This window comes from Cyclopterus lumpus, chromosome 23 (assembly GCF_009769545.1).
Source record: "Cyclopterus lumpus isolate fCycLum1 chromosome 23, fCycLum1.pri, whole genome shotgun sequence".
Lineage (NCBI taxonomy): Eukaryota > Metazoa > Chordata > Actinopteri > Perciformes > Cyclopteridae > Cyclopterus > Cyclopterus lumpus.
This window is the reverse complement of record NC_046988.1, coordinates 6,317,534-6,342,662: the sequence shown is the minus strand read 5'-3', so window position 1 is coordinate 6,342,662 and position 25,129 is coordinate 6,317,534. Positions and strand designations below refer to the sequence as shown.

Below are 25,129 nucleotides of genomic sequence, written 5' to 3'. Positions count from 1 at the left end.
ATTGTGAGTACATTTTTACTTTTAGTTGTAGAATTTAAAAATTATTTGATTCAATCTGTCGAGTGACGTTTTAGAAAAAATTTCGAAGCAATATCTCTATCTCATTACCAGAAATAAATTAGATATTCTATCTTCCCGATATGACTGTTCGCTTCCGGTCCAGCCCGGAAGTGATAACAATTCAGCTGTCATGGCTGAAAAAGAGGAATGTTTTAGGTCTGCCACTATTGCTTTTATTAATAACTGTGTCTCTTTTTGCATTTAATTATTTGTCCGTTCACTAAAGTTGAGGAAAGCTTTAATTTACAAAGCGGCGCACGACATTCTGTATCACAGAACTAACTTTGACAAGGTAAGTGAAGCAGGTGTAAGTCTGTGGCATCTCTAGATGCTGGCACTAGGTGTGCTAACAAGCTAACTGCAGAGCACCAGTGTATGCAATTAAAATTGTTTTAAAAGTCACACGGCTGACAAACAGTTTGTAATGTATTTTAGAGCTCTGCAGTTTAGAGTCATTTGTTAGAATGTAAAATGAATCACCAAGAGGGCACATTCATACTTGATGCATACAAAGGCTATTATTAAGGATGAATTACACAAAATAGAAATGTGAACCTCTACAGTTCCATGACAACTAGGCAAACTTCCTCTGCTGATGAAGACCAAGTTATGTGATTGAGAGCTCTAGATCAACCATATTCAGGTCTGGCTATATTGATTGTTTGTTGACACCAGAGCCCTTGTTGTCTTTTCAGTACGACCATCATGGAATTCCCTGGTGTGGTGCCACGGACCGTTCCTCGGCCCCCTGTTTCTCTCCGTGCTCTGCTCCCCTGTTGCGTTTCTGTCCTCTCTACTGGATGCGCCGAAATTCTACACCCAGCTGGCAGGTAAACAAGTCTAATCTGACCCACTGATGTGCTTTTAAGCAGTCCAAACAAATGCGTCCTGTATGTGCTCTCTGCAGTCCGAGCTTCCCTGGGAGCGTGCGTCGTTGGTGCACTGTGGCACATGCAGAAGGAGGTGAGGAGGCAGTTTGGCTCCACGGTTGCGGGGCTCTTCTGTCTGACGTGTGCTTCTCAGTTTCACCTCATGTTCTACAGCACCAGGACGCTCCCTAATGTGTTCGCACTGCCACTAGGTGAGCTACTGCGCATGGTTTCATGATCTTCGTCGGCCAGACACTCTGGAATTATTTTTTTTTCTGTTTTCCTAAATAAGTGAGCTCTTCTCCTCAGTTCTGGTGGCGTTCACGTCGTGGATGGCTCAGAAATACGGCCGGTTTGTCAGACTCTCCGCTTTAGTCATCATCGTGTTCCGGTCCGAGCTCTGCATCTTCCTGGGTCTCATGTTACTGATATCAATGTTGAGCAGGAAGCTGGGACTGCTGCAGCTGCTTTACTATGCTGTTCCTGCTGGGATCTCGTCACTGGGTGAGTAGTAGAATGTACAGTATAGGAATAGTACATCACTCATACATATAAATTACGCCCTGCTGACCAATCAGGTTTTGATTTCTTGTGTTCTTTTTTGTTGTTTTCTACAGCTTTGACAGTGGCCATTGACAGGCATCTTTTGGGAGGAAATTGTTGTGGCCCGAAGGTCAGGTTTTGGTGGTACAACCACTATTCTCAACAAAAGTTCCAACTGGGGAATATCCTTTTTGATGTACTCGAGTACACCATGTTCCAAACCATTCACTTTAACATTTTGTGAATTTACTACCACTGAAAGTCATCAAGGGATTGATCTCCACCCCGCAGTTCTCCTTGACTCTCGTCTCCCCAGTAAACCGCTCCTTTCCTGTGGTACTTCTACTCTGCCGTGCCCCGCGCCCTGGGCTGCACGCTGCTGTTCCTCCCCCTCGGCCTGCTCGACAGGCGGATGAGGCTGCTGCTGCTGCCCACCGTGGGCTTCATCCTCATCTACTCGCTCCTGCCTCATAAGGAGCTGCGCTTCGTCATATACACTTTCCCTGTGCTCAGCTTGGTGGTTGCCCGAGGCTGTTCTTTCATGCAAGTGGAAACATATTACCCAAAATGCTTTGCATTCAAAAGCGCAGGATAGGAATTGTACAATTTGTTCACCAACGGCAATGTCTGACAGATTCCAACACAAACCACACACTTCAATTTTTCAGAATTAATTTGAGAACGCTGACTTGGTGATGTGCTGTGCCTTGGCTGGTAGATGTTGAGCAGCTATTTTTCCAGATATTGCTCATTGTAATCACATCTTGAGTGCGAGGTGAAAACGCCACACAGGCTACTGCTCACTCTCTCTTTCTTTTGTGCTTTAGTTTGTGCAACTACCAGAAATCCTGGATGTACAAACTGGGCTCTGCGGTGGTGGTTGGCCATCTTTTTACCAATGCAGCGTACTCCAGTATTAGTCTCTACATTTCCCACCACAACTACCCAGGGGGCCGAGGAATGGAGGAGCTACACAGGCTGTTGCCAGTCACAGCAGGTTGGAATCACTTTCAGCACTTTAGTTTTGTATTTGCAGGGAGCTGCTACAACACTATTAATTATTATCACCTTTTAAGAGGAGCTGATAACTGAAAAATAATCATATGTGCATATAGTATGGGGGTAGTTATGAAATCGCCTTTTGTTTATTTTAAGGATCTCCATTCATATGTGAATATAATAATTGTGGATGAGACAAAATGTTGTCTTCTTTTACTTTCTTAGTAATCAATCATTGAATGCATGCTTCTCACATTGTGCGCCTTTGTCCCCTCAGACGTCTTTGTTCATATCGACACCTATTCTGCTGAAACTGGAGTATCCCGCTTCTTAGAGCAAAACAGAAACTGGAGGTTAGTGTATTTTCCTTTAAAAAAATTAAAAAGTGTACCCAGTATTGCAATCATTTGTATTTATTTTTTAAACAGATATGACAAACGTGAGGACCTGAATCTCAAGAATCTTGACATGAAAGTGTACACACACCTTCTGATGGAGGCTAATGTCACCAAGATACAACTGCTCCAGGACACCCATCAGCCTCTGGCCGTCATTGAAGGCTACAGCAACATTGCCTTCAACATATTTCACATCCCGCCCATTAGTGTGCGATTAGCAAGAAAAGCTGTGCTCATGGAGAGAAAGACTGCAACCGGACAGCAAAGAGAGTGACTTCAGGGAATCTTGGATTAAGGTGTTTCTAAGCGAACAAAGGTGATCAAAACAAGTGTCCTCAAAGGTTATAATGGTGTCAGGTAAACAACAACACAGTTCGATCACCTGACACATTGACTGCCGACATGTGCTACCCATGTAGATAAATGTTGCAGTGAACTGTCGGACATCTCTCTATGTGTATGTGTATGTCATGTTGTCTTGCAGATAGCTTTGTATTGTTTACTGCAGCCTGTTATTTGCATATTTTGTAGACATATTTTATAAATGAATACAGCTGAAACTGAGGGGATTAAATTCATATTGGATCCATGGTACATTATATCAAAGCTGATTGCTAAAAAAAAAAGAGAAACCTCTGCGATATTGCATAAGGAAAACCTTTATTTAAAAATGACCAAAAAATTTGCGTGGTTTCAGTCTCGATGCTAAAACATTTATCAAATTAGTTCAGAAGTCATTTCATATAAAAAAAAATGTACAGTACACAATTTTTACTCAATAATAAACCCATAATTTAATCCCCTGGACATAAACTTAAAATTGTGCTTAAGAGACAAATTGTATATTCCAAACAAACTGCTTATTCTGAAAATACAGCAATATTATACAGGATCTTATTAAAAACATTTCAGCAAGTAAAAAAAAAAAAAGATTCTATTTCTAAACGACAGTACCATGAGCCACAATTTCACAATGAAAATTAAATAACATTAACTTAAAACATCTTTCAGTCACAGCATTTATTTTTGGGCCATGTTTTCATTCAGAAAACAACTCTGCATCCATCTTTAATACACAATAATCAAAAAGTGTCCTGACGTGATCTGTGTAATTTAACAAAAATATTTACAGCATTTTGACCTGAAGTAGTTTTGGATAAGGCACAAGGAGAGAGTAGACACAGAAAAAAACAAAAAAAAACATCAATTAACAAGCAAACACATTATCACCAACCCCTACAGCTAGAAAAAACCCTCCCTCCCTGATACACTTTTGTCTGAGACTTTTCATCACAACAGCTCCAAAGTGTTTAACAGTAGTACACAATAAAATAAATCCTCCAAATCTGGCCTTTGCAGTGAGAATCAATCAGTGTATAAATCAATATTTTACATTTTTGCCCAACAGAAAGCCCCATTTCACAGCTATGCAACTTGGTCCTTGATAAAGGGGTTTCAAGTTAGTGCTCAACAGAAATCAGTACTGAAAATAAATCAACGGGAGGTTGACCTTGAGGAACAGCAGACCCTCCATGTTTTCCAGTAAAGGCCGGTGTTGATTTAGGGCACAGTTGACACTGGCAGTGCTGAACAGTGTCTCTGCTGGGACGATGCTGGGAGGGCAGCCCACGTAACGGGCGGCTACTTTGGCAAGATCAGGCCACAGGAACTTTTTCAGGTTCCAGTAGTCGAGGGGGTCACAGCTTTGATCGAGTATATCTTCCTCAAGGTACTCCAGCACGGCCAGCTCTGAGGACTTTGGCTTCTCCTCGTGTTTTATCTTTTGTCGGATGTCAGCCATCAGGGACCAGAGGTTGTCTTTGTTTGGGTTGGATGGCACGGGGGCCTCGTTGCAGCCGTTGTGCAGCGGCGGCTTTGCGGCAGGTGAGGTAGAAGAGGACGTGTCCAGCTCCCCGATCAGGTCTTGTTTGCATCGCTCCGCCTCTTCCTCTGTGAACAGCGACGTCTTGTATCGCGGGTCCAGCATGGTCGCCCAGGTGTACCGTGGGTCGTGCAGCGTCGCGGACATTCTGCTCACCATGGCTTCCTTTAGAGACATGAGCATGTTGTCGATGCCCACGGTTTCGTCGAACAGCAGGTCTATCTTCCTGTTGAGGATGTGAACGAGCGGGATCACTTGACCCAGAGTGGCAGTGCGGTTGCTCATCTCCCTGCAGGCGACTTCGAAAGGTTTCAGTGCATTGCAGACAGACAGCATCACCTCCCACTGATCACAGCTGATCATTTCCCTGAAATTGCACTCGATCGACATCTCGTCGATGGCCTTCTTCTGCTCCACCAGCCGCTCCAGCATGAAAAAGGAGGTCCTCCATTTGGAAGGGACATCCTGAATCAGTGGGTTCTCTGGCAGCTGATGGGCCCTCTGGAGCTCAGTCAGCTTCTCCTTGGCCTTCGCCGAGCGGTGCACGCGCTCGCAGATCTTCCGCGCAATACTCAGAAGGTTCTGAACCATTCTCTGGCTCTTTATGGCTTCGCTAACAATGAGGTCTATGGTGTGTCCGAAACACTGCATGGTGACGTGGCTGTAGTCCTCCAAGGTGTTTCTGATGGTGGTGTTATCGGTTACAGTGAACCCCTTTTTCAGCCCTGATGATGTGATCCAGGAATCCCACAGATACTCCAGCTGCTTTGGGATGTCATGCATATCGTGATCACAGTCGATTTGGGAGACACTTAGGAGAGCGGAGCAGTGAAAGTCCTGACCCTGGGGTCTCACGCTTGACTCGTACGTCGCCCAGTGGGCCGTAAGGGTCAAGTATTCTCTGGTCTGGCTACTGACCCAAATACTAGTGGTGAAGTGGACAACCCCACTTTCTGCTTCTTTCAGGTGGGTCAGCACGACGTCCTTCACCCTCTCGTACATGTCTGGTATGGCAGTGCTGGTGAAGTAAGAAGACGGTGGTAGAGAATACTGAGGCTGGAGGTACTCTAGTAGTCGGTTCAGACCAGCGTTCTCCACCACGGCTGATGGCTGAAGATCCAGTGCGAGCATTTCTGCGATAAGTTTGGTGATTTTTTTGGCAACCGGGTGGTGTTCGTCGAACCGCTCGCGGTTCTGTTCCGTGTTGAAAACTGAAGTGTCCATGAGCTCTTGTTTGACGTGAATTTCAGCAGACTGCACATCACCTGAGATAGCATTGTTACTTTCAAGAACATGTCCGTGAAACCTCTGCATGTGCCTGAAGAGGCAGCTTGTGCCGAGGTTTGTAGTCTTTTTGCCTCTGCTAATTGTGCGGCCACAGTGCAAACAAACCACCTTTGTGGGGTCAGTGGGTGAAATGGAGAAATGGTTCCACAGTTTTGATGTCTTTTTACTGAAAGCGGGCAGTGTTTGTGGCTTTTTCTTACCAACGGAGCTCTCAGTTTCTTTGGTTGAAACTGCGTCTGTCACGGTGAGATTGGTGTAGGGATGAGGGGAGGACTCCTTCTCGTCTATGCTTTTTTGGTTTTTGAGGACGTCTGGGTGGCGTCTCATCAGATGCCTCATCAGACAGCTTGTACCAAAGTCGCCCCGTTTCCCCCGACTGATGACGCATGGACAGTAACGGCACAGTGCTTTTAACTGTCAACCGGCGACACTATGAAATGGTGCCACACTTCAGATTTCACCCGTTTCATGATCTTCTTGTTTTGCTGGAAAACCGAATGATCCTGATTGAGGCTCGGGCCCTCAGAGAGGTGCATGGGGAGAAAGTAGGGAGCGTGTCCTCCCCCTGAGTTTTGAAGGCGAGATTGAAAGAGGAGTCCTGCCCTGAGAGATTCATCGCCTCATCAGATTCCTCTTTTATATCCATGCTTTGGGGTAATTCATCCGATGTGGTTTCGGGGGAGGATGGAAGAAGGGGCGATTCTTTTTTCACTTCCAGTGGATCCTGTAGTTGTGTGCGGGACAGTAGTGAGGGCGGGTTTGTGTAGGGTGGGGGAATGTGGTTGCCCTGTCCATTTTCCTCAATGACGACCTCTTTGTGTGCCCTCCACATGTGACGAATAAGACAGCTTGTCCCGAGATCCTTCCCATTTTTGCCCCGACTGAATTCATTCATGCAATGGATACATACTGCTTTGGAATTGTCAGCAGGCGACAGGTAGAAGTGTTTCCATACAGCTGATCTCCGGCGGGAACTCGAGCTTTTCGGGGTCCCGAGGAGGCGCTCGGGCCCGCCATCGGACATGTCTTCAAGGTTGTTGTGGTCATTGGAATGTGAGGATGAGAGCGTGCTGAAAATGGTGTCGCTGTTGGCATACGGTTCCAGTTTTGGTTCGACTTTGGGCAACACTTCTTTGGAGGACAGGTCTGGATTTTCAGCTGAGGAGGTGGACGGTGAGGCAGAAGAAATAACGCTGTTTGTCAAGTCTCCATTTTTTGGTGAGCTTGGGGATGGAGGTATCAAAGATGAGGCAGGGGAGCCAATCAGATTGTTTAAGGATGCGTCTGCTCCGTCTTGTAAAAGCACAGTGGGGTGAGCCCTTCGTACGTGCCTCATCAAACAGCTTGTGCTGAGGTCTTTCTCGTTCTTCCCCCGGCTGAACTCTTTCATGCAGTATAAACAGATTGCTTTGGTACTGTCTCGCGGCGATATACAGAAATGATTCCATGCAGGGGACTTTTTTCTCGGGTTGGTATTACTCCTCATAGATGACAGAAGGCTCTGAGTGACGGCGTCCATGGCGACATCATAAAGGGTGCTCGTGTATCCACTTAGTAAATTACTATAATCGTCACCATCTCTCGTTACAAACGGGCCAACAGAGCTGCCAAACCCGAGCCCTTCATCGTCCGGGGTTTCCTCTTCCTCCTCCTCCAGTCCATTTGCATCTCCGGGCTCCTCTTTGATATGCAGAATTTCTTCTTTCCCGTTTTCATAACTTTCGTTATCCGGGTTTCCCTCGGTATCAGTGTTTAGGCATTTGTTTGAAGGGGGGGAAGAAGTTGGATCAGTCTCACTTGCTTTGTCCGACTCCAACTCTTTGTCATCCTGAGGAGATAATGGGGGAGAAGAGGGAGAAGGGGGAGAGTCTTTATCCAGTGTTATTGAGGAGCTTGCAGGTGACTTTTCATCCGCAGCCTCATGTGGGTTGATGCTGTAGGATTTAAAAACGTAGCCATCCTGGCCCTCAATTTTGAGACAGGTCCCTTTGGCCTCTCGTTTTTTACTTTCCACGGGGCCATTAGGTTCACTGACCATATCCTCACTCATGCGAGACACCTCTTCCTCCCCATCCATGGCAGCAGCCCAAGGGTTTCGGTAGAATAGTCAGGTCTGCGTTGTCAAAAGTAATCAGTGTTTTCAGGTGTAGTCATCGGCACTGCAGCTCTCAAGCAGGTGTCGTCAATAGCGGGTGGCTGTCCGGGACACAGGGGGCCTGCTTGTCCCTCTCCATTTATGACTGAAGTAGTCCCAACTCTCCACACACACCAACCTAAAGAGACAGAGAGAACATATCAAAGTGTATTCTTAAGAAATAAAACACTCAAACAGGTAAGTTCTGCAATAACACGTACATGACATTATAGTTTCTTATACTGATTGAACAAGCTCTTCATGCAAGGCTCGCCCCCTAAGAATAGTGTAGGGCATCAAAAGTCCTGCTCGAAAATCAAGTTTCACAAAACGCCGGTGTTAAGCACTTTGAATCTCCCTTTGTAAACAACGGTGTGGTTCTATAGACTGAAATGTTAAAATTTGCAAACACCGCCCAAACGCAGTGTTAAATTCAGCCTTCAGGGCCCTCTGCTCCATCTGCCCTTTCAGGACCGGGCTCACAGCTTACATATGCTAATCGGGAGGATGCCTATCTGAACTCCTCCTACAGCCCTGTAGCTCAATTTGTTAGGCTTTCTGGATCTCATGGGCCTGTACTAAGTCATCCCCACAAATGTAACACGCTTTCCTCCTTACACCCGTTCAAACTGAATCTTAATATTGTCATTTTATGTATTGGAATAACTACTTAAAATGTTAATTTAATTTTCAGCTTCAGAACCTTATCTGCTCTGTAATGCCGGTAACGTTTATTTAAAATATATATATATATATATATATATATATATATATATATATATATATATATATATATATATATATATATAAATAAAAAATCACATTTGGTAATGTATTACTGCTTCATGGTACATTAGATCTATGGACAACAGAAACTGTGCAACAACTCTTAAACATCAAAGCACATATTGATTAATGACTGAAATCAGCTTTGCGGTATGTTCTGGTTGAAGAACCTAGTGACTCCGGTTTGTGTAGACAGTCTCCTTACTGCACTCTAATACTACGATCCTGGAATAGCAAAACTACCTCTCGATATAATGCAATACAATCAAACAGCGTCACAGTCTACAGCCTCCAGTGATCATCGAGTCGACTCAACGGCTCTTTAAAACATAAACTGAACGTCATCTTTATGAAAGTAGTCATTATTGCAGGGCTGTTCTAAACTGCTAACGAGGTGTGCTTTCTCCCTGTACCTTGATCAGGTCTGCTGTGGACTGTTAAGAAGGAGCAGTGCTTTACTTTGATACTGATCGTAAAAGACAATGCAATCCAGATCGTGCATGATAATAAACAGACATGCTTTTACAATAAGCAAGGGACTATATTGAGACAGCAGTCCTTTACGAGACAAGTTTGTTTTTGTTCTTTACAATACATGACAGTTGCAAACAGGACCTAGTGCACAGTGTCCGTGCAGGACTCAAACACTGATAATATTATATATAACTACATAAGTAAGGTTTTCACCCAGATGCAGTCTAGCTTACATAACGCACATAATTGCTCATTCATCCTTATTCTAACCTCACGAATGTGGACAACATTACCGATTTGTATCGTATAATATTAAAAGATTTAATTTGAAGTTAAGTGGGAATTTTAAAAAAACAAAACCAGCGTTGGGCCACTTCCTCTGAGAGCCGCTTTTCCGGGTTTGATTGACTCGTCAGGAAGATGCGAGAGGCAGCAGGAAAAGAAAAATAGCCCAAACGCTGGCTAGCTTTCACATCTTCACACAACTTGAACCAAATGAGCAACGTCGTTTACAAACCGGCTCTCGCCTTCACTGTACAACGGAGAAACACGAACCCCGAACACGACCCTCGCACCACTTATTTAATAACGAAACCCTGTCGCCAGTTACGCTAAAACCATTAGTAAACACCACGGTGGCTATCCCTGGTGCTAACTGGGTTAGCGCCGAGGCTGATAAACACGCATAAAAAAACACCAATAAACGGGGTCCGTCGCTTCTGTCCCATCGACGGGACGGACACACGACACGTTACGACTTCTACAACGACCCTCTTGACGTCGCAGCGGACAGTTTAGTCCCCCCCCCCAAAAAAATCGGACCACAACGAGGATGCTAGCTGGTTAGCTGCCAGCTAGGCCACACACACGGGACGCACTAGCTAACCTGGCGAGGCAGAACCCAGCCGTGGCAACACACGAACCACACGGGATCCGAATCAGACCGGCGCTCGCCACGACGTCCCGGCCACATCAAATCCCCCGCGGACGCGTACGCGCGCTCGGGGTACTCACCGTGAAGTGCGGCGGTGGGATCGCTGGGTTTTCGGCTCCCAAACGGTTAAATATGACACATTTGATTGATCCGGAGGGGGGGTTCACTTTGTTGCTTTTGTCTCCTGGCTCGCTCGCAGTTCACGTTCGGCCGAAGCAGCTCCACACAGCGTCGGACGGAAGGAACATGTTTTAATGATGTCATCGGGCGCAGGGTCCTCCGAAGGGGGTGTCGTGATGCGTTCGAGCGACATGTGCATTAACGTTACTTGTATTGACGATACCTTGTAGAAGTAACGCTGCGTTGCGATGTTAATACTTATAATGACACTCGTGAAAATAAAGTCATATTATATATGATTGGACAGTTGCTAAAGTAAATGGTGTTTTAGTTCAGGACGAACCAAAATAAAGTTGATATGAAAACATAACAACAATAGATTTAAAAAAAGAAATCGGCCACAAATAAGGTCGCTTGTTGTTAAAGTAACTTAGGCCTACTACGAAATCATTACTTTTTAATTACTATTTTTTGCCATCGTGCATTGCATTCGTGGTCACTAGGAGTTCAAACTGGTTTCATTCGGGATCAAACTAAATGAGTTTATCACCGCAATACTGCTCAAGTTAAAAGGACCGCGTTTGGGGTCAACTGGTCCCCATGGGGGGGGGGGGGGGGGGGGGGGGGGGGTTGTTTTGCGTCCTGACTGTGTAACAAGAGGAGATACACTGAATCAATTGCCCAGAGCATGACAGTTAGAAAGACACAACGTTTGAAACTCACAAGATCCACAAAACACACCGACACAGGTCTCCGCTTTCCCAAAGTTCGAGCTTTTTTTGTCTGCGTAAGAATCGACACAAACACCAAAAAAGAAGAAAGGAAAAAAAAAAAGGAAACTCATTGATCGTGTGACAGATGGGCTTTTGTGTGAAATCCACGACTCACCACCGACATGACCTCCAGCGTCACACGTAGAGTTGTGCGTGCGGGTGGGAGTTGTCTCGTGAAACGCATTGTTGTGTTGGGGGATGAGCCGCTAGAGCTGCTCGAGCTGTTCGCTCCTGGTCGGCTGTGGCTAGCGAGCGACTCCAGCCTCTGAGTGGTCCACAAAGCAAACCAGTCGCATGCTCCGTTTCGATTTCAACGTCGAAACCCCCACGGGCACCAAGCAGGCCCCCTTTTTTTATTGGTTTTAGTCCCTGAAAAGACCCCAGTATCGCCCGTTGGATGAGAACACTGTGTACGGAATTAGAGCCACTTAGCAGGCCGTGTCGCCATTGCTTTGTACGGCTGCTGGCTGGCTACCGTCTTCCTCAGCTAGCAAAGCTGCTCTTCAATCCGAGGTATGTTCATTTTTTAAATTATTTGTGTTGGTATTATGCGCCTTTTTCCTCCTGTACTTTGAACGGGGACCACGAGAAGACAGCCAGTGCGTACTTCAACAATGATTAGCATACGTTGTTTTTTTGTTTGACGCCATTTGCTCCGTTTTTTCTCTCTTGTGCTGCGGGGGTAGGTGGTGGCGGCTAGCGCCTCTTGCTAGTTAGCCTGCTCGCTAATGTTATTGTTAGCAACTTGGGCAGAATGGACTGCGGGTCGCTAACTGAGAGGATGGGCGAGCGCTAACTCCTGCGCGGTCGTGTTGAAAGTGCCCCGTGTGGCCGCCTCCCACCGCACTGAAATGCCTCCGCTCATTGACAACACTGTAACGTACAAGCCGGCCGCTAACATTACATGTCGGTCACCATAGTTTCTGTAGTTTTGTAACATCCACGGAGTGTTCTTCCCTCTCGATGCTCGACTTTAACGTTATTAAAGCATAATGACACAATTTGAAACAAGTTCATCCTCGTAGACTTCTGGATGGTTATTTCTTGCAATTATATGTATAGCATTTGCTATCTTATTTTCTGGTTTACACAATATTGTGATTGCATTATCTCGTGCTGATGCAAACAATACATGCGCTGTCCATTATACTGCTGTTTGAATGTGTTGGTACTGTGCACACTGGGAGTCTGACGAGAAGTGTGCGTTATGCCACGGGATGCTGTAAATGACTTCTCTCCACCCTGTGTCTCCTCAGCAACACGGAGCGCCAAGATGAAGAAGAAAGCTCGGCAGCACCGGGTCGCGGTGCCGCAGAGGCCACCGTCTCCCATCAAACTGTCGCCCAACAAGCAGATCCTGACATACGCCCAGGCGCAGCGCATGGTGGAGTTCAATGTCGATGGCCGCCTCCATCGGGTCAGCATATACGACCAGCTGGACGTTATCTCGGATGACGACCCCATGGTGCAGGAGATGATGGAGTGCACCAGCAATAAGGAGAACGCTGAGAAACCGCAGCAACAGGTCCTCCTGAGGTCAGTCAGACTAAAAAACAACCAGGAGAAGAGAAACGCTGCCCTGGGCATCACTGTTCAGGGAGAGGGAGGCGGACATCAGGCCGCCACCAATGCCGCTCCAAAGCTTCAAGAGCCCAAATTTCGTACGGTGGAATATAATCTCCCAGCAGTTCCGAAGCGCTCCGCGGCCTTTTACAAATACACGGAGAAGACGGAGGAAGAGCTGGATGAGGAAACGGAGTACGACATGGATGAGGAGGATTATGCCTGGCTGGATTTGGTGAACGAGAAGCGGAGAAGCGAAGGGGCCAGTCAGGTCTCCCACAATGTCTTTGAGTTCCTGGTCGACCGCTTCGAGAAAGAGCTGCACTTGGAGAGCCTGGACAAAAGCAGCGAAAAGCAAGCGCCTGTCGACGAGGACGCCGTCTGCTGCATCTGCATGGACGGAGAGTGTCACAACAGCAACGCCATCCTGTTTTGCGACATGTGCAACGTGGCCGTGCACCAGGAGTGTTACGGTGTGCCCTACATTCCCGAGGGCCAGTGGCTCTGCAGACACTGCCTCCAGTTGCCCATGCAGCCCGCAGACTGCATCCTTTGTCCCAACAAGGGCGGAGCGGTGAAGAAGACGGACGACGAGCGCTGGGGCCACGTGGTGTGCGCCCTCTGGGTCCCCGAGGTCGGCTTCTCCAACACCACCTTCATCGAGCCCATCGACGGCGTTAGCCACATTCCTCCAGCCCGCTGGAAGCTCACCTGCTACCTCTGCAAGGAGAAAGGTGTCGGGGCGTGCATCCAGTGCCACAAAGCTAACTGTTACACCGCCTTCCATGTCAGCTGTGCCCAAAAGGCGGGCCTCTTCATGAAGATGGAGCCGATCAAAGACGTGACGGACGCCGGAGAGCCCACGTTCTCCGTGAAAAAGACAGCCTACTGTGGGGCTCACACGCCTAACGGGTGTGTGAGGAGGCCTCTCACGATCTACGATAATGCAAAACCCAGAAATGGACTATGTAAGAAAGTGGAAAGAGGGAGAGGCGTTGGTAAAGGACGGTCCAAAGGAAAGAAGAAGAAGAAGAAGAGTAAGAAGCCCGAGCCGGAACCTGAAAGTGAAGCTGCAACCCTTGCTACTGTGCCTACGTTTCCTGCTCACAGGTACACTTGAATTGTATTAAGTGGATTGTCCACTTACTGTACCTTCCCCGGTCAAACAATTCATCAAGTGTTGGGTCAGTTGGGGCATATTCAGCTACTTTTAGTATTGAGGCTTGCTGCTTGGAGTGTGAGTGGCCTTCGTGGGAGGGCTTCTGTCTTCCTCAAGGACGCTGACGGGGCATACGGTTGTTGATGGACAAACATTGGCTGTTGCAGGTGTTGAGCGCGTGACACCGGTGAATGTTTTCCTTCACAAACGGAAGCTTTGGGGGGAGGGGAGTCTGCTCGCATGCTTTTGGTCTGTTTCGAGTGCCGTTAATATGTTTAAACGTTTGAGGCATGTCTATGGCTGGTAATGTCAATATTACTCATTAACCACAACCCCTGTTTCCTCAGTTATACTCAGGCTTCCATATCCGAGCAAGCGGCCCGTGGCTCTTCAGGTGTGCTACTTGTTTGCCGTCTCTCCCTGGCGGTATCCTAATACCCGTCTTCCTGGCTCTCCCCCCCCCAGGTTACAAACCATTCTGAACCAGGTGTCGGTTCAGAAGAAGAAAGCGTTCGTGGAGCTGGTGCTGAATTACTGGACATTAAAGAGGCAATCCAGGAATGGGCTTCCCCTCATCAGACGCCTTCAGACCAGCATGCAGTCTCAGAAGAATGCGCAACCGGTTTGTTCATCTGTCAGTCAACCACAGAAGGCTTTCAGTCTTCATTTTGCCTTTAACAAACGTACCCATAGCTTTTAGAAAGTGAAACATGTTGTAGTTTTACCGTCAGTCATTTTCACACATTCGGTGAATCCTCCAATGTTTCTCCTCGTATGCTTTTCAACACGTCCTGTTGTCAACAAGGTGGATGACAGTGCTGTGTGTTCACATGCTGCTTCAGCTAAATGCAGATCTGTCTGCCAGAAAGAAATAGACGGCCGCATTGTAAGGGGGAAAAAAAAACATGTAACCTCTTGTGAATCCTCGTCGAGTCTATCGCGTGCTTTTAATGTATGCATTTCTTGTTTCAATGTGTTCTCCAGCGGCAGTGCGAGGAGGAGAGCAGGGCCCTGAAGGACCAGTTGAAGGAGTGGCACCGTCTCCGACACGACCTGGAGAGAGCCCGGCTGCTGCTGGAACTGATCCGCAAGAGGGAGAAGCTCAAGAGGGAAGAGGTAGGAGCGGAGCAACCGACCTCTTCTGACTTAACCGGTGGTCAGCTCTGATCTTCTAACGGTTTCTCTCCGTGCTGTGTTGCAGATCAGACTGCAGGAGACCCTCCTAGAGATACGGTTGAGTCCCTTCAGTATTTTGCTCAGAGCCCTGTTGGACCAGCTGCAGACAAAAGACCAAGCCAAGATCTTCACCCAGCCGGTGGATGTCAATGAGGTGAACTTCAGCAGATGCATGAACACAAGTTCTGTGTGGAATTTGTCCACACATAATCTATTACGTTGTTGTTGTTTTATTTATTTTTTCTCCTTTGGATGCCACATATTGCCCATAACCATGTGTCACAATTCTTTTTATTTATTTTTTCTGAAGGGATGATTTAGTTTTCTTGCTGCTCTCTGAATGCATTTCATCTCAGTCTGTTGTGCTGGTATTTGATTTATTGTGTGCAATTAGGGTTGTCACAATACCAAAATTATAAATTTGATACGATACCTGCCATAAATATCATGATACCCGATACTTACGATACCAGAATTCAATACAATACTGGTATATCTATCAATCTATAATAGTAATAAATAAAACATCTGTATGGTTCTTTTTTTTTACCAGCTTGTTCCTGCCTAGCTTTTTGAACACTTAACAAATGGCATTAACATTAGTATTAGCCTACAGCAAGATATTAATGAAAACTACATGGTGCCATCATAGCATTGATTATACACGGCTATGTAGGCCTTTTGTCGGTATCTGACCAGATGACTACATAGTTCCTTCCATAAATATGAGCAATTGTAGAGTTACATCATTTTACAGATGTGTTTTTGAGAAGAAACCCCCTGGTCTGTGTGGCTTTGAAACAAGTTTTGTAGACAAGTCTCTGTGTCGGTAGGCTTTCCTTCACTGTCTGCAATGTAGCCAAAGTACTTCCACATTTCACTTCTGGCATCATTTTTTCGTCGGCAAAAGCTCCTGCAGTTGATGCCATGTCTCCTGTTGCGTGTGTGTGTGGGCATTGGGAAGCCCCGCCACCCCCTTGCAGTCAATGGGTGCAGACAGCATGACAGGGAGCGGAACAGTGAATGCGCTCTGACCGCACGCTATTTTAATGAAGTATCGATACTAAAAATATGCTGTATCCTTTTTAACGTATGGGTACCGCTGTACCTTTTTTAGTATCCATACACCGTGCAACATTATGTGCAATAGTGGAACATTGTAGTGTTGTAGCACGAAGCTCCACCAAGTGAATGCAGATAGTGCTGCGAAACAGCAGATTCTGGCTCGACAGGTTTTCTTTCCTGTCATTGTGTTGGCTAATCAGATATGTCAGGTAAAACTCGACTTTGTCGAGTGGCTATTTGTCGTTTGGAAAGTAATGACAGTCATGATTAACTTTTTAAGAGGTGTACGGTACAGAGTACACCACCCAGAGACTTCCTGTTTGGCATGCTGGTTCATATTTCAACAGGATGAAAGCCCACCAATGGAAAAAACCTGCGTCTGTTTTACCTGTTTTTCTGCCTGATTACGGCTGCAGAAATGTTGGCGAATTTGAACACGTTTTTTGTTGTTGCCCAAAGCAAATGATCACGTCCTCTGCTTTTCCCATACATTGCCACGTAACAAAAGTTACGACATAAAGACGACAGACAGCCGACAACTGCATCGACAGTGTTGAGCAATGTGACTGTTGAGTGGAATGAGTAACTTGAGATTAAAGTCTACTGGCAGACGGTCACGCCCTAAAACGGTGACTGGTGGGCTGAATGTCACGCCCGGCTAGCTCAGTCGGTAGAGCATGAGACTCTTAATCTCAGGGTCGTGGGTTCGAGCCCCACGTTGGGCTGATCTTTTGACTCGGGTCAATTTGGAAAAATACGGATTCGTATCCATGTTGTGTTCTTTTTTTGGACAGGTCGTCGTGTTGTAAAAGATAATATGCCCGAGCATGATCTACCATGAATGGCTTTATAATGTTGTATTACATATTTGCCAATAATCTTTGGTTGACATGCAACGTACAATGATACCCGCTTCATTTTTCTTTTAACACTAGAACGAATTATGAAATAAATCATTATTTACTGTCTCCTGTAGGTGCCCGACTACCTCGACCACATCAAGCACCCAATGGACTTCTCCGCCATGCGTCAGCGCATCGACACACAGGCCTACAACAACTTTGAACAGTTCGAGAATGACTTCAACCTCATTATTGATAATTGCATGAAATACAACTCAAAGGACACCTATTTCTACCGGGCTGCTGGCCGCCTCCGAGACCAGGGCGGGTCCCTGCTCAGGAAGGCCCGGCGGGACGTGGAGAAAATCGGCTTCGACGCGGAGAGCGGCGTGCATCTGGCCGAAGCGCCGGAAATCAAAGCACCCACGTGCTTCTCGTGGGAGGACGGTAAGGGGTACAATCTGGGGGCAGCGGGATGAGAACATATTCACAGAACGTGTTGAGCAAAACCATGTCTCTCTCCTCAGTGGACCGCCTGCTAGCGCCAGCCAACCGGGAGCACCTGTCACTGGACAAGCAGCTGCAGCAGCTACTGGAGAAGTTTGACCTGACCTGCGCCATGAAGTCCAGCCCCTCCCGCAGCAAGCGCCTAAAGCTGCTCAAGAAGACCATCAACGATGTGCGCAATGAAATGAGCCTGAAGAGAGTCCTGCCCTCCGGCCACCATCACCACCACCACCACCATCATCACCACCACCACCACCACCACCATTCGACTCCCTCCACATCAGCATCGTCTTTGTCAGCTCCCTCCCACCCAGAGCTGAGTAAAGAACCGAAAGAAGAGAGATCGAAACCCAATGGACATTTCCATGATGACGAGGGTATGTATTGCTTTGGGTTTGTTTTTTGTTTTTTTTCTTTTAAGAAAAAACATTTGCTGTGCATTGGGACTTTAAAGACAATCACATGTCCTTAATATCCTGATGCTCAGGTCAGAGGTCATAGGTTAGCCCCCCCAACATTGTAGTATCGCCATCTTCGCTCTTAGTAATACATCACAGGCCTGCTTCCTTCCTCATCTCAGATTCTTTTAAGCGATTTGGAGAGAAGAAAATGGTGATTGAGTGATTATCAGGCTCCGATAACGCATAATCGTTATGAACCCTGCACTGTTTGTGTTGAGGTGAGCACCTGTCCGCTGTTTCAGGGAAATTTGTATAAAACGCTGCAGATGTTCCTGGTATTTGGGAAAGCGGCCGGCAGTTGTTAAAATAAATCTTTATTCACTAATTAGATTAGAATCAAGAAGGATTTTACTTATATAGTTAACTGATAAAACCTTTTTCATTTTTATTGGATAATTAGTGGTGATATTGTTTCCTAATGTGCAATAATATTTTACAGTGATTTCGGCACACTGAATATTTGTTGCACCAATACATTATGTCCTTTTGACGGAGGAATGGGAGTGCACCAAGAACCTCAGGACCAACATTGTACTAAAATCCCAAGGTCACTGCAGTGGTGCTTGAAAGTTTAAACTCTCAGCACACTGACGCTGAGTCATATTAAGTCTGGTGAAGATTGGTGGTGGTGGTGGTGGTGGGGGGGGTGGGGCAAGTTAAAAGGTTATTTTGCAATTTTTTATTCATAAAACGCCTTTTTGTTATGCTAAATAGAGCCTTGTTTTACTTTTAGGATCAACCTAAAAGCCATATGATAATGTGTAATGTCAGCATATCTCCAAACACAAGGACAAAGTGTGGGTGTTGCAGCGCTTTACTGTCTATATTAAGGTCATGTTTTTGTCTTTGTCATGCCTGGACTTGTGTTGTATCTTTTATGATTTTTACTTTTTTTATGAATAGCTTTTTTTGTCGTCAGTTGTTGTTCTTCCAAAATAGTGTGCCAAAAAAATGTAGTTATTTTGCTTCACCACAAAAAAAACATTATTTTCTATTTCCATGGCACCATGAGGAAATAGTAATGAGGATGAAAGAGAAAAATACATTAACATGAATAATAAAACGGAATAACAGCCCGTGTGCCGTCAGATGAATAATATGAGTTGTGCTTAATGTCCGCAGTTTGAATGATTAATGTTGGCTGTGTAGTCAAAATGATGACTATAAGCAGTTTGTCTGTGTGCCTTTTTTTCCTCCTCTTCCCCTTCACAGGAGACACGTCTCTTCCTCCTAAACTGGAGCCTTCGGACTCCATCCCCCCCCTCAACCACTCGGACATAGACCCCGGGCCCCCCACCCTCAAACCAATCGGCGCCGCCCCCGACCGTGAGGACAGGCGTCCGGGCAAGTTCGCGAGGTGCGATGTGGAGGTACCGGAGCTGCTGTCTTCCGCTCCTCGCCTCAACGGCCACTCCCGCGACGGCCTCCCGAACTCGCTGCTGGACGGGGACGTGAGCGTGGTGGCCACGTCGACCCTCGCGGCGCCGACGGGCACGGTTAACCGCCGGACGGCCGTGCTCTTCCGCAAGTCGAAGGGCGCCAGCCCCCGCAAGCCGCCGAGGTGCGGGGACGAGGGAGGCGGTGGAGTAGACCGGAAAGAAGGCCAGGAGGTGGAGGAGGAAGCTGACGACAGCGCACAGCTGGGCTCCAAATCCTTCCTGTCGGTGGTCATACCTCGGCTGGAGACGCTGCTCCACAGCAAGAAGAGGAAGCACAGCGGCAGCAGGGGCAGCGAGGAAGAGGAAGAGGAGGAAGAGGAGGAGGAGGGGGGAGGAGGAGAGGGAGAGCACGAGGAGGAAGAGGAGGAGGAGCAGAGAGAGTCCCCTGTGAAACGCCTTGACACTGGTAAGAACAAGTGTAAACAGAAGGAGAGATTCACAATTCTTCTGTGTTTTTTTTCTTCTTCTTTGAGCTGCCATATGGCAGAATATGAATGACATTTATTCTACGCTCTGATTGAATTAGTACAGCCGTGTTTATCTGTGCCGCCAACCCATGAAATTGACAGTTGAAACGTCTCAATTAGCCGTTACACGACACACAAGTCATCACAGTCGAAACGGCACAACACTCGACTGCTGTTTCCGTTTTATTTCATTCGATTCGAGGCCGATGCAGACACATTAACGTTTGAATATCTGCGATGGGGTTTAAATCTGTTTTTTATATTTGTTTTAATCTTTTGCGTCCCAGGCTTGTTGAGCAGTTTTCTGGAGGTGGAAGAGGAGAAGGAGCTCGTGGACTCCGGTCGGGCCAGTCGGCCCGTGGAGCCACGGAGACGCTGTGCCTCCGAGTCCTCCATCTCCTCATGTAGCAGTTTGCCCGGAAGCACCAGGTAATCCAGCACATGGAGGACCTGTCTGGTCTTGCGGTTTTCATTTTGATTTGACTTGAACAGATTATTTTATTTAAACACAGTGTGGTTAGAAGTCTAACAGAGTAATAGTTTACAGAGGAGTCTATTTTTTTTTAAAGCAGCCCAAATCATACTGGGAAAACCTCCAACTGGCCTTGGTCAAGATTAAAAAAAATACAATGCTCCGTTTTGATCACAGAACTGAAGCAAATGACAAAAGGGTGGGGAAAAAAATCCCCCCCACCCCGGGATTCGATATAATGGAAAAGTATGAATCACAAAGATGGGGAAATTATAATTACATCATCAAAATGTATCAGAAGGATAGTTACCAGACTATCTGACCACCTCTTCCTATTTCCTTTGTCATGATTTATTTATTTGGAAGTAGCTAAGCTGCAAATATGAAAATGGTGTTGAAAAGTGCATACATATTGAAATAACTAAAGATTTCCTCCTGTTCTGCTCTAAATCACTCTGGTGTGTATTTGTCCTTTTCTCTGTTTGCAGCACCGTTCTCAGTCTTCCAAAATGTGGGAAAGGGAAACCCGCCTTGGTCCGGAGGAACACTGTGGACGATAAAAGTGAATTAATCGCCTGCATCGAAACCGGGAACTTTGCGAAAGCTGCTCGAATCGCTGCCGGTAAGCGGGTCGAAAGAAAAGCTGCACACGTGTGTGAGGGTTAGTCTTAACATGATGGACACAATGCTCCATTTTGAATAAATGCACAGGATTCTTTCCAGTGAAACGTTGATATTTAATAGATCTGCTACACTCTACACAGCTGTTTGCCTGTTCTGAAGACAGAAACTGAATCGCAGCCTGAACAATACTGAATTTCTAACAAAATATATATATATATACTAAGATATATACTAAGATAGAGATATATTGTTGAACTCCGTCTGATCCAGTACTCCATGGTGCCAGTGAGTCGTCGTGTCGATTCCCAGATGTCGGCACAGGCTGTAAAATACCTATAAACGGGAGAATTGGCTCTTTGCTATTTGTTCCTAAAAGTTCAACTTGATAGAACTTACACACACCTGGTATTCACACATATTAAAAACCAGCAGCCTGCAGCAGCCAACGTCTTGTGGCTCTTGGCACTGCCCGGTGAGTCTTTCATGCTCTGCCTGCCACCATGTCAGCAGCTGGAGCTTCTTCCCTCATCTAAAAATGCACATTTGGCCAATAAAACGCCAAAAGTGGCCGGCGCATTTTAATAACCGTCGTTCACTGTGGCTCTTGAAGGGGGGGAAAGTGAATCTCCCACACTGATTTGCGCCGCGGGCTCCTTTGCACTGGCAGCTCGGCTTTTGGAAATGTGCTTCTGTGTTTTAAACCCACACGTGACTTGTTTGGTGTTGTCCCCGCTTCCATAGAGGTTGGCAACAGCAATATTTGGATGCCCGCTAGTGCTGCAACAGTTGCATTGGAACCCCTAAAGCTAGTTTGGGCCAAATGTAGTGGATACCCTTCCTACCCTGCCTTGGTGAGTGTTTGTTGGAGAGAACGCATGACAGTCACTGACTGACTTTTTTTTTTACTCATCTCATCACATTGGAACATAATTATGACACTCTTGTCCCACAGGATGAAGCAATGGTTTCACTACAGCTGTTCTTTCAGGTGGCTGGGAATGTCCTGTTTTTCCTTTTAGGTGGCAGCATTTCACCGTTAACCTGTTAAATTTGACCTCCGAGTAAAAGGACAAACGAGTACACAGTGTAGACATCTTTACTGTGCGTGTGTGTCTCTGTATTCATGAGCATCATCAATGTGTGTGTGTAACGGCCGCCCCCCCCCCCCCCCCCTGTCGCCTCTCCCGCTGCGTGTAGATCGTCGACCCGCACATGCCGCGCGTGGGCTGCCAGCACAACGGGGTCTCCATCCCCATGCCCCCCATGGACGTGCTCCGCATCGGGGAACAGATGCAGTACAAAGCCGAAGAGAAACTCTACCTCGTCCTCTTCTTCGACAACAAGCGCAGCTGGTGAGTGCCCCCGTCTGCGGGAGTGATTTGAGCTGCCGTGGGTTCGCGACACTTTGTGTCCAAATCAAACTTTAGTTCATTTAATTGAATCCCAGACATTTTCGTGGGAAATGATGCCTTTTTATAATCATGAAGGAGAAAACAAACAACACTCTGCAGCTGTTTCGGTTTCGTTGACATCGATGCCGTCTTTTTTTCCGCCTTCAGGCAGTGGCTTCCTAGATCCAAGATGGTTCCTCTGGGAATGGACAAGACCATCGACAAAATTAAAATGATGGAGGGACGCACGTCCAGCATTCGCAAGGCGGTCCAGATCGCCTACAGCCGCGCCATGAACCACCTGAGCATCGTGCAGGACGAGCCGGTCAGCGACCTCAGCGACGTGGACTGATGACGCTCTCTCTCTCTCTCTCTCTCTCTCTCTCTCTCTCTCTCTCTCTCTCTCTCTCTCTCTCTCTCTCTCTCTCTCTCTCTCTCTCTCTCTCTCTCTCTCTCTCTCTCTCTCTCTCTCTCTCTTACACACACACCTTGACCTCTCCTGTACCAAATACCCTCCTCTCTCCTAACTCTCTCCGTTTCTGCAAGGAGACTCAAATGTTTACTGGGCACCCGCCGTAACAGGTGGTGTCTCTTCCTCATCCATTCCTCCTCACACCCGCCCTCCTACCATGTGCCGATGGGATACGGCTGCTGCTGAAATGAATGTGTCTATCTTATCCTCTCCTCCACCACCTCCAGACTCGTAACTGTGCTTAGAGACCGCTCTTTTATGTCCCCTGTCCCCACCCCCCACCTCCCCTCCCCCGCCTCCACCGCCTCCACCAATCACGACTGTCATTTCAAGGCAAAAAGCCCCGTCAGTGATTGATTCCGTATATCGCGGCAGCCTTACCAACCTCGCCTGTGGTGTCAGGACTTTGTAGTAAGACAAGAACGTCACACCGACTGAACATCTTTTGACTGGCTGATCGTCGGTTAATTTGGGCAGGCAGCCAATCATCATTTCAAGTTATAAAAAAAAAAAAGAAGAAGCATCTAGTCGCTGCTACATGAAATATTTTTCAGTTGTAGCCTTTAAATAAATGACCTTACGTCAAGGTCACATTTCCATACTGGTCATCTCTATTTCCAAATACCTTCCTTTTGTATTTAAACTGTAAATAATCTGTACAGATGCCTGACACTAACTTATTTTGTAGTTTTGACATAAATGGTTACTGTACAGGAGTTTTCTTAGTATTTATACTTGATGCATTCTTGGCACTAACATGAGAGTGCTATTTTGAGTGATGTATGATCAAGGAGAATAAAAGTGCAAATGCCTTAGTGTTAATTAAGGAGATTAGGGCTAAAATGTCATGTTTCTGAAAAGTATGAAAGTATTCATTTTTTTTTAAGTTATTGAAGTTTATAATCGTAAGCTTCCATTTGGCATTAACCCTTTTTGTATTCAAAAATAGTTTTAGTATATTTTTGTTCATATATATATTTATATGATTTGAAGTCTCTGAAGCTCATACAGGCAGTCTGATGTTGTGGACCCAGAACGTATATATTGTTCTCAAGAAACCAAAAAAGTTGCTACCCCCGAAGTTTTTTTTCTTTCTTTTTTGCTGATTAATTTCCTGTGTGATGTGTGACATTGTTGCCAAAAAAAGAAGAAAAAAAAGTAAAGTGTATTTTTATGTGATACATTTGACTGTTACTTGGTTTTGCTGTAGTCGTGGGGAGACGGGCCTGCGGTAACTTATTGTAAAGCATTTGCATTACTTTATATCCAAGGAAAGACGTGCGAACTGATTGTGGTAACGTGGCACATTTTGTGGTGGATACTTGCCTTCTTTTTAATAACCTTTTCTAGCTTCTTTTAATTTGTTTTGTTGTAGACTTCAACACATTTAATTTTATACGATTGCCTATTTTTTTTTGTGGGTAGCATTAGGCCGTTTTTTATATATTTCATTTTGTACTTAACTGTTGTAGTTTTTTTTTTTTTATATATATATATTTTTTTTAATCAGGGCTTATTAAATATTGCTGGGGCTTTTTTTGTTTGTTTTTTCTAGCAAAAAATAAAAGACGAATAAGAACATTTGCTTTAGTTTGTTTATGTAGTGTCTCTCAGTGACGGTATACAACGCTTATTCAATTATTCACCTTTTGTTTCAAGCATTCACAAACTCTAAACAGCGACATTAACGGAGCAAAAATTTAAATTCAATTTATTATGAAAATAATTTTCTCCCCGAGCCTTACCTGCGGCACGAGAGGGACTCGACTCCTCCACAATGTCACCCATAAGGAGAACCTCCTTCACGGTTGGCCGACACTAACTCAACCCACTTCTCGCCATATGGCACAGCACCCTGCTCATCTACTCGGCCGATGATTGGCCACTTACGGAGAAAATTGTGTCCCGCAGGTTGCCAGCTTTATAATGGGGGGTTTGCTGCATTCCAGCAAATTTCACATGAAGTTTTGAAGATCGCGAGTTTCGTAACGGAAGTGCAGGAGAGGAACGAGTCGACTCGACTTTTAACTTCAGCTTCAGAATCGGTTCACAAGACTTTTTAAACTATCAAATGTATATTCTCAGACCAGAAAACAGGTTCCGGTCCCACCGTTCTTTTCCTCTACGAGCACACGTGATACCTTATTGGGCCTAATCCGCCGATTAGGACTTAATTGAAGTTGTTTGATTGGACAAGATTCCCCACTCCCCTTTCCGTCTTCACCTTCCTCC

The 25,129-nt window shown here is 46.0% G+C and overlaps 3 protein-coding genes and 1 non-coding gene across 6 annotated transcripts; 3 read left to right on the top strand and 1 right to left on the bottom strand.

Annotated features, from left to right (window-relative positions):
* Positions 1 to 96: 96 nt before the first annotated feature.
* Positions 97 to 3,870, top strand: alg12 (ALG12 alpha-1,6-mannosyltransferase). Its single transcript, XM_034526515.1, is given in 15 exon segments — positions 97 to 254; positions 256 to 309; positions 311 to 352; positions 756 to 767; positions 769 to 795; positions 797 to 890; positions 968 to 1,141; positions 1,239 to 1,433; positions 1,547 to 1,566; positions 1,569 to 1,613; positions 1,616 to 1,656; positions 1,794 to 2,015; positions 2,300 to 2,469; positions 2,749 to 2,824; positions 2,900 to 3,870. Coding segments are annotated over 15 exon segments (1,530 nt in total). The 5' UTR covers positions 97 to 140; the 3' UTR covers positions 3,144 to 3,870.
* Positions 3,513 to 10,712, bottom strand: zbed4 (zinc finger, BED-type containing 4). Its single transcript, XM_034526514.1, is given in 4 exon segments — positions 3,513 to 6,454; positions 6,457 to 6,573; positions 6,576 to 8,311; positions 10,447 to 10,712. Coding segments are annotated over 3 exon segments (3,765 nt in total). The 5' UTR covers positions 8,116 to 8,311; positions 10,447 to 10,712; the 3' UTR covers positions 3,513 to 4,346.
* Positions 10,713 to 11,133: 421 nt separating this feature from the next.
* Positions 11,134 to 24,369, top strand: brd1a (bromodomain containing 1a). 3 transcript variants are annotated; one of them, XM_034526512.1, is made up of 13 exons: positions 11,134 to 11,772; positions 12,516 to 13,932; positions 14,447 to 14,603; positions 14,966 to 15,097; positions 15,183 to 15,311; positions 17,199 to 17,511; positions 17,592 to 17,948; positions 19,245 to 19,877; positions 20,226 to 20,367; positions 20,899 to 21,032; positions 21,776 to 21,885; positions 22,232 to 22,386; positions 22,594 to 24,369. In XM_034526512.1, the coding sequence occupies exons 2-13, from the start codon at positions 12,533 to 12,535 to the stop codon at positions 22,775 to 22,777; spliced, it is 3,846 nt and encodes a 1,281-aa protein (XP_034382403.1). In that variant the 5' UTR covers positions 11,134 to 11,772; positions 12,516 to 12,532; the 3' UTR covers positions 22,778 to 24,369. The 3 variants fall into 3 exon arrangements, with proteins under 3 accessions (XP_034382403.1, XP_034382402.1, XP_034382404.1); XM_034526511.1 differs by having other exon boundaries at positions 14,447 to 14,615; positions 22,594 to 23,183; XM_034526513.1 differs by lacking the exon at positions 21,776 to 21,885 and having other exon boundaries at positions 14,447 to 14,615; positions 22,594 to 22,714.
* trnak-cuu lies at positions 16,875 to 16,947 on the top strand. The gene has a single exon. It is a non-coding gene; the product is annotated as a tRNA-Lys (tRNA).
* Positions 24,370 to 25,129: the final 760 nt, after the last annotated feature.

Excerpts from the sequence above, each read along its gene's own strand:
- brd1a (XM_034526511.1), top strand. The coding sequence starts at position 12,533 with ATGAAGAAGAAAGCTCGGCAGCACCGGGTCGCGGTGCCGCAGAGGCCA. Across the intron at positions 15,098-15,182 it reads AGAAGCTCAAGAGGGAAGAG|ATCAGACTGCAGGAGACCCT; the intron begins GTAGGAGCGGAG and ends GCTGTGTTGCAG. Across the intron at positions 17,949-19,244 it reads ACATTTCCATGATGACGAGG|GAGACACGTCTCTTCCTCCT; the intron begins GTATGTATTGCT and ends TCCCCTTCACAG.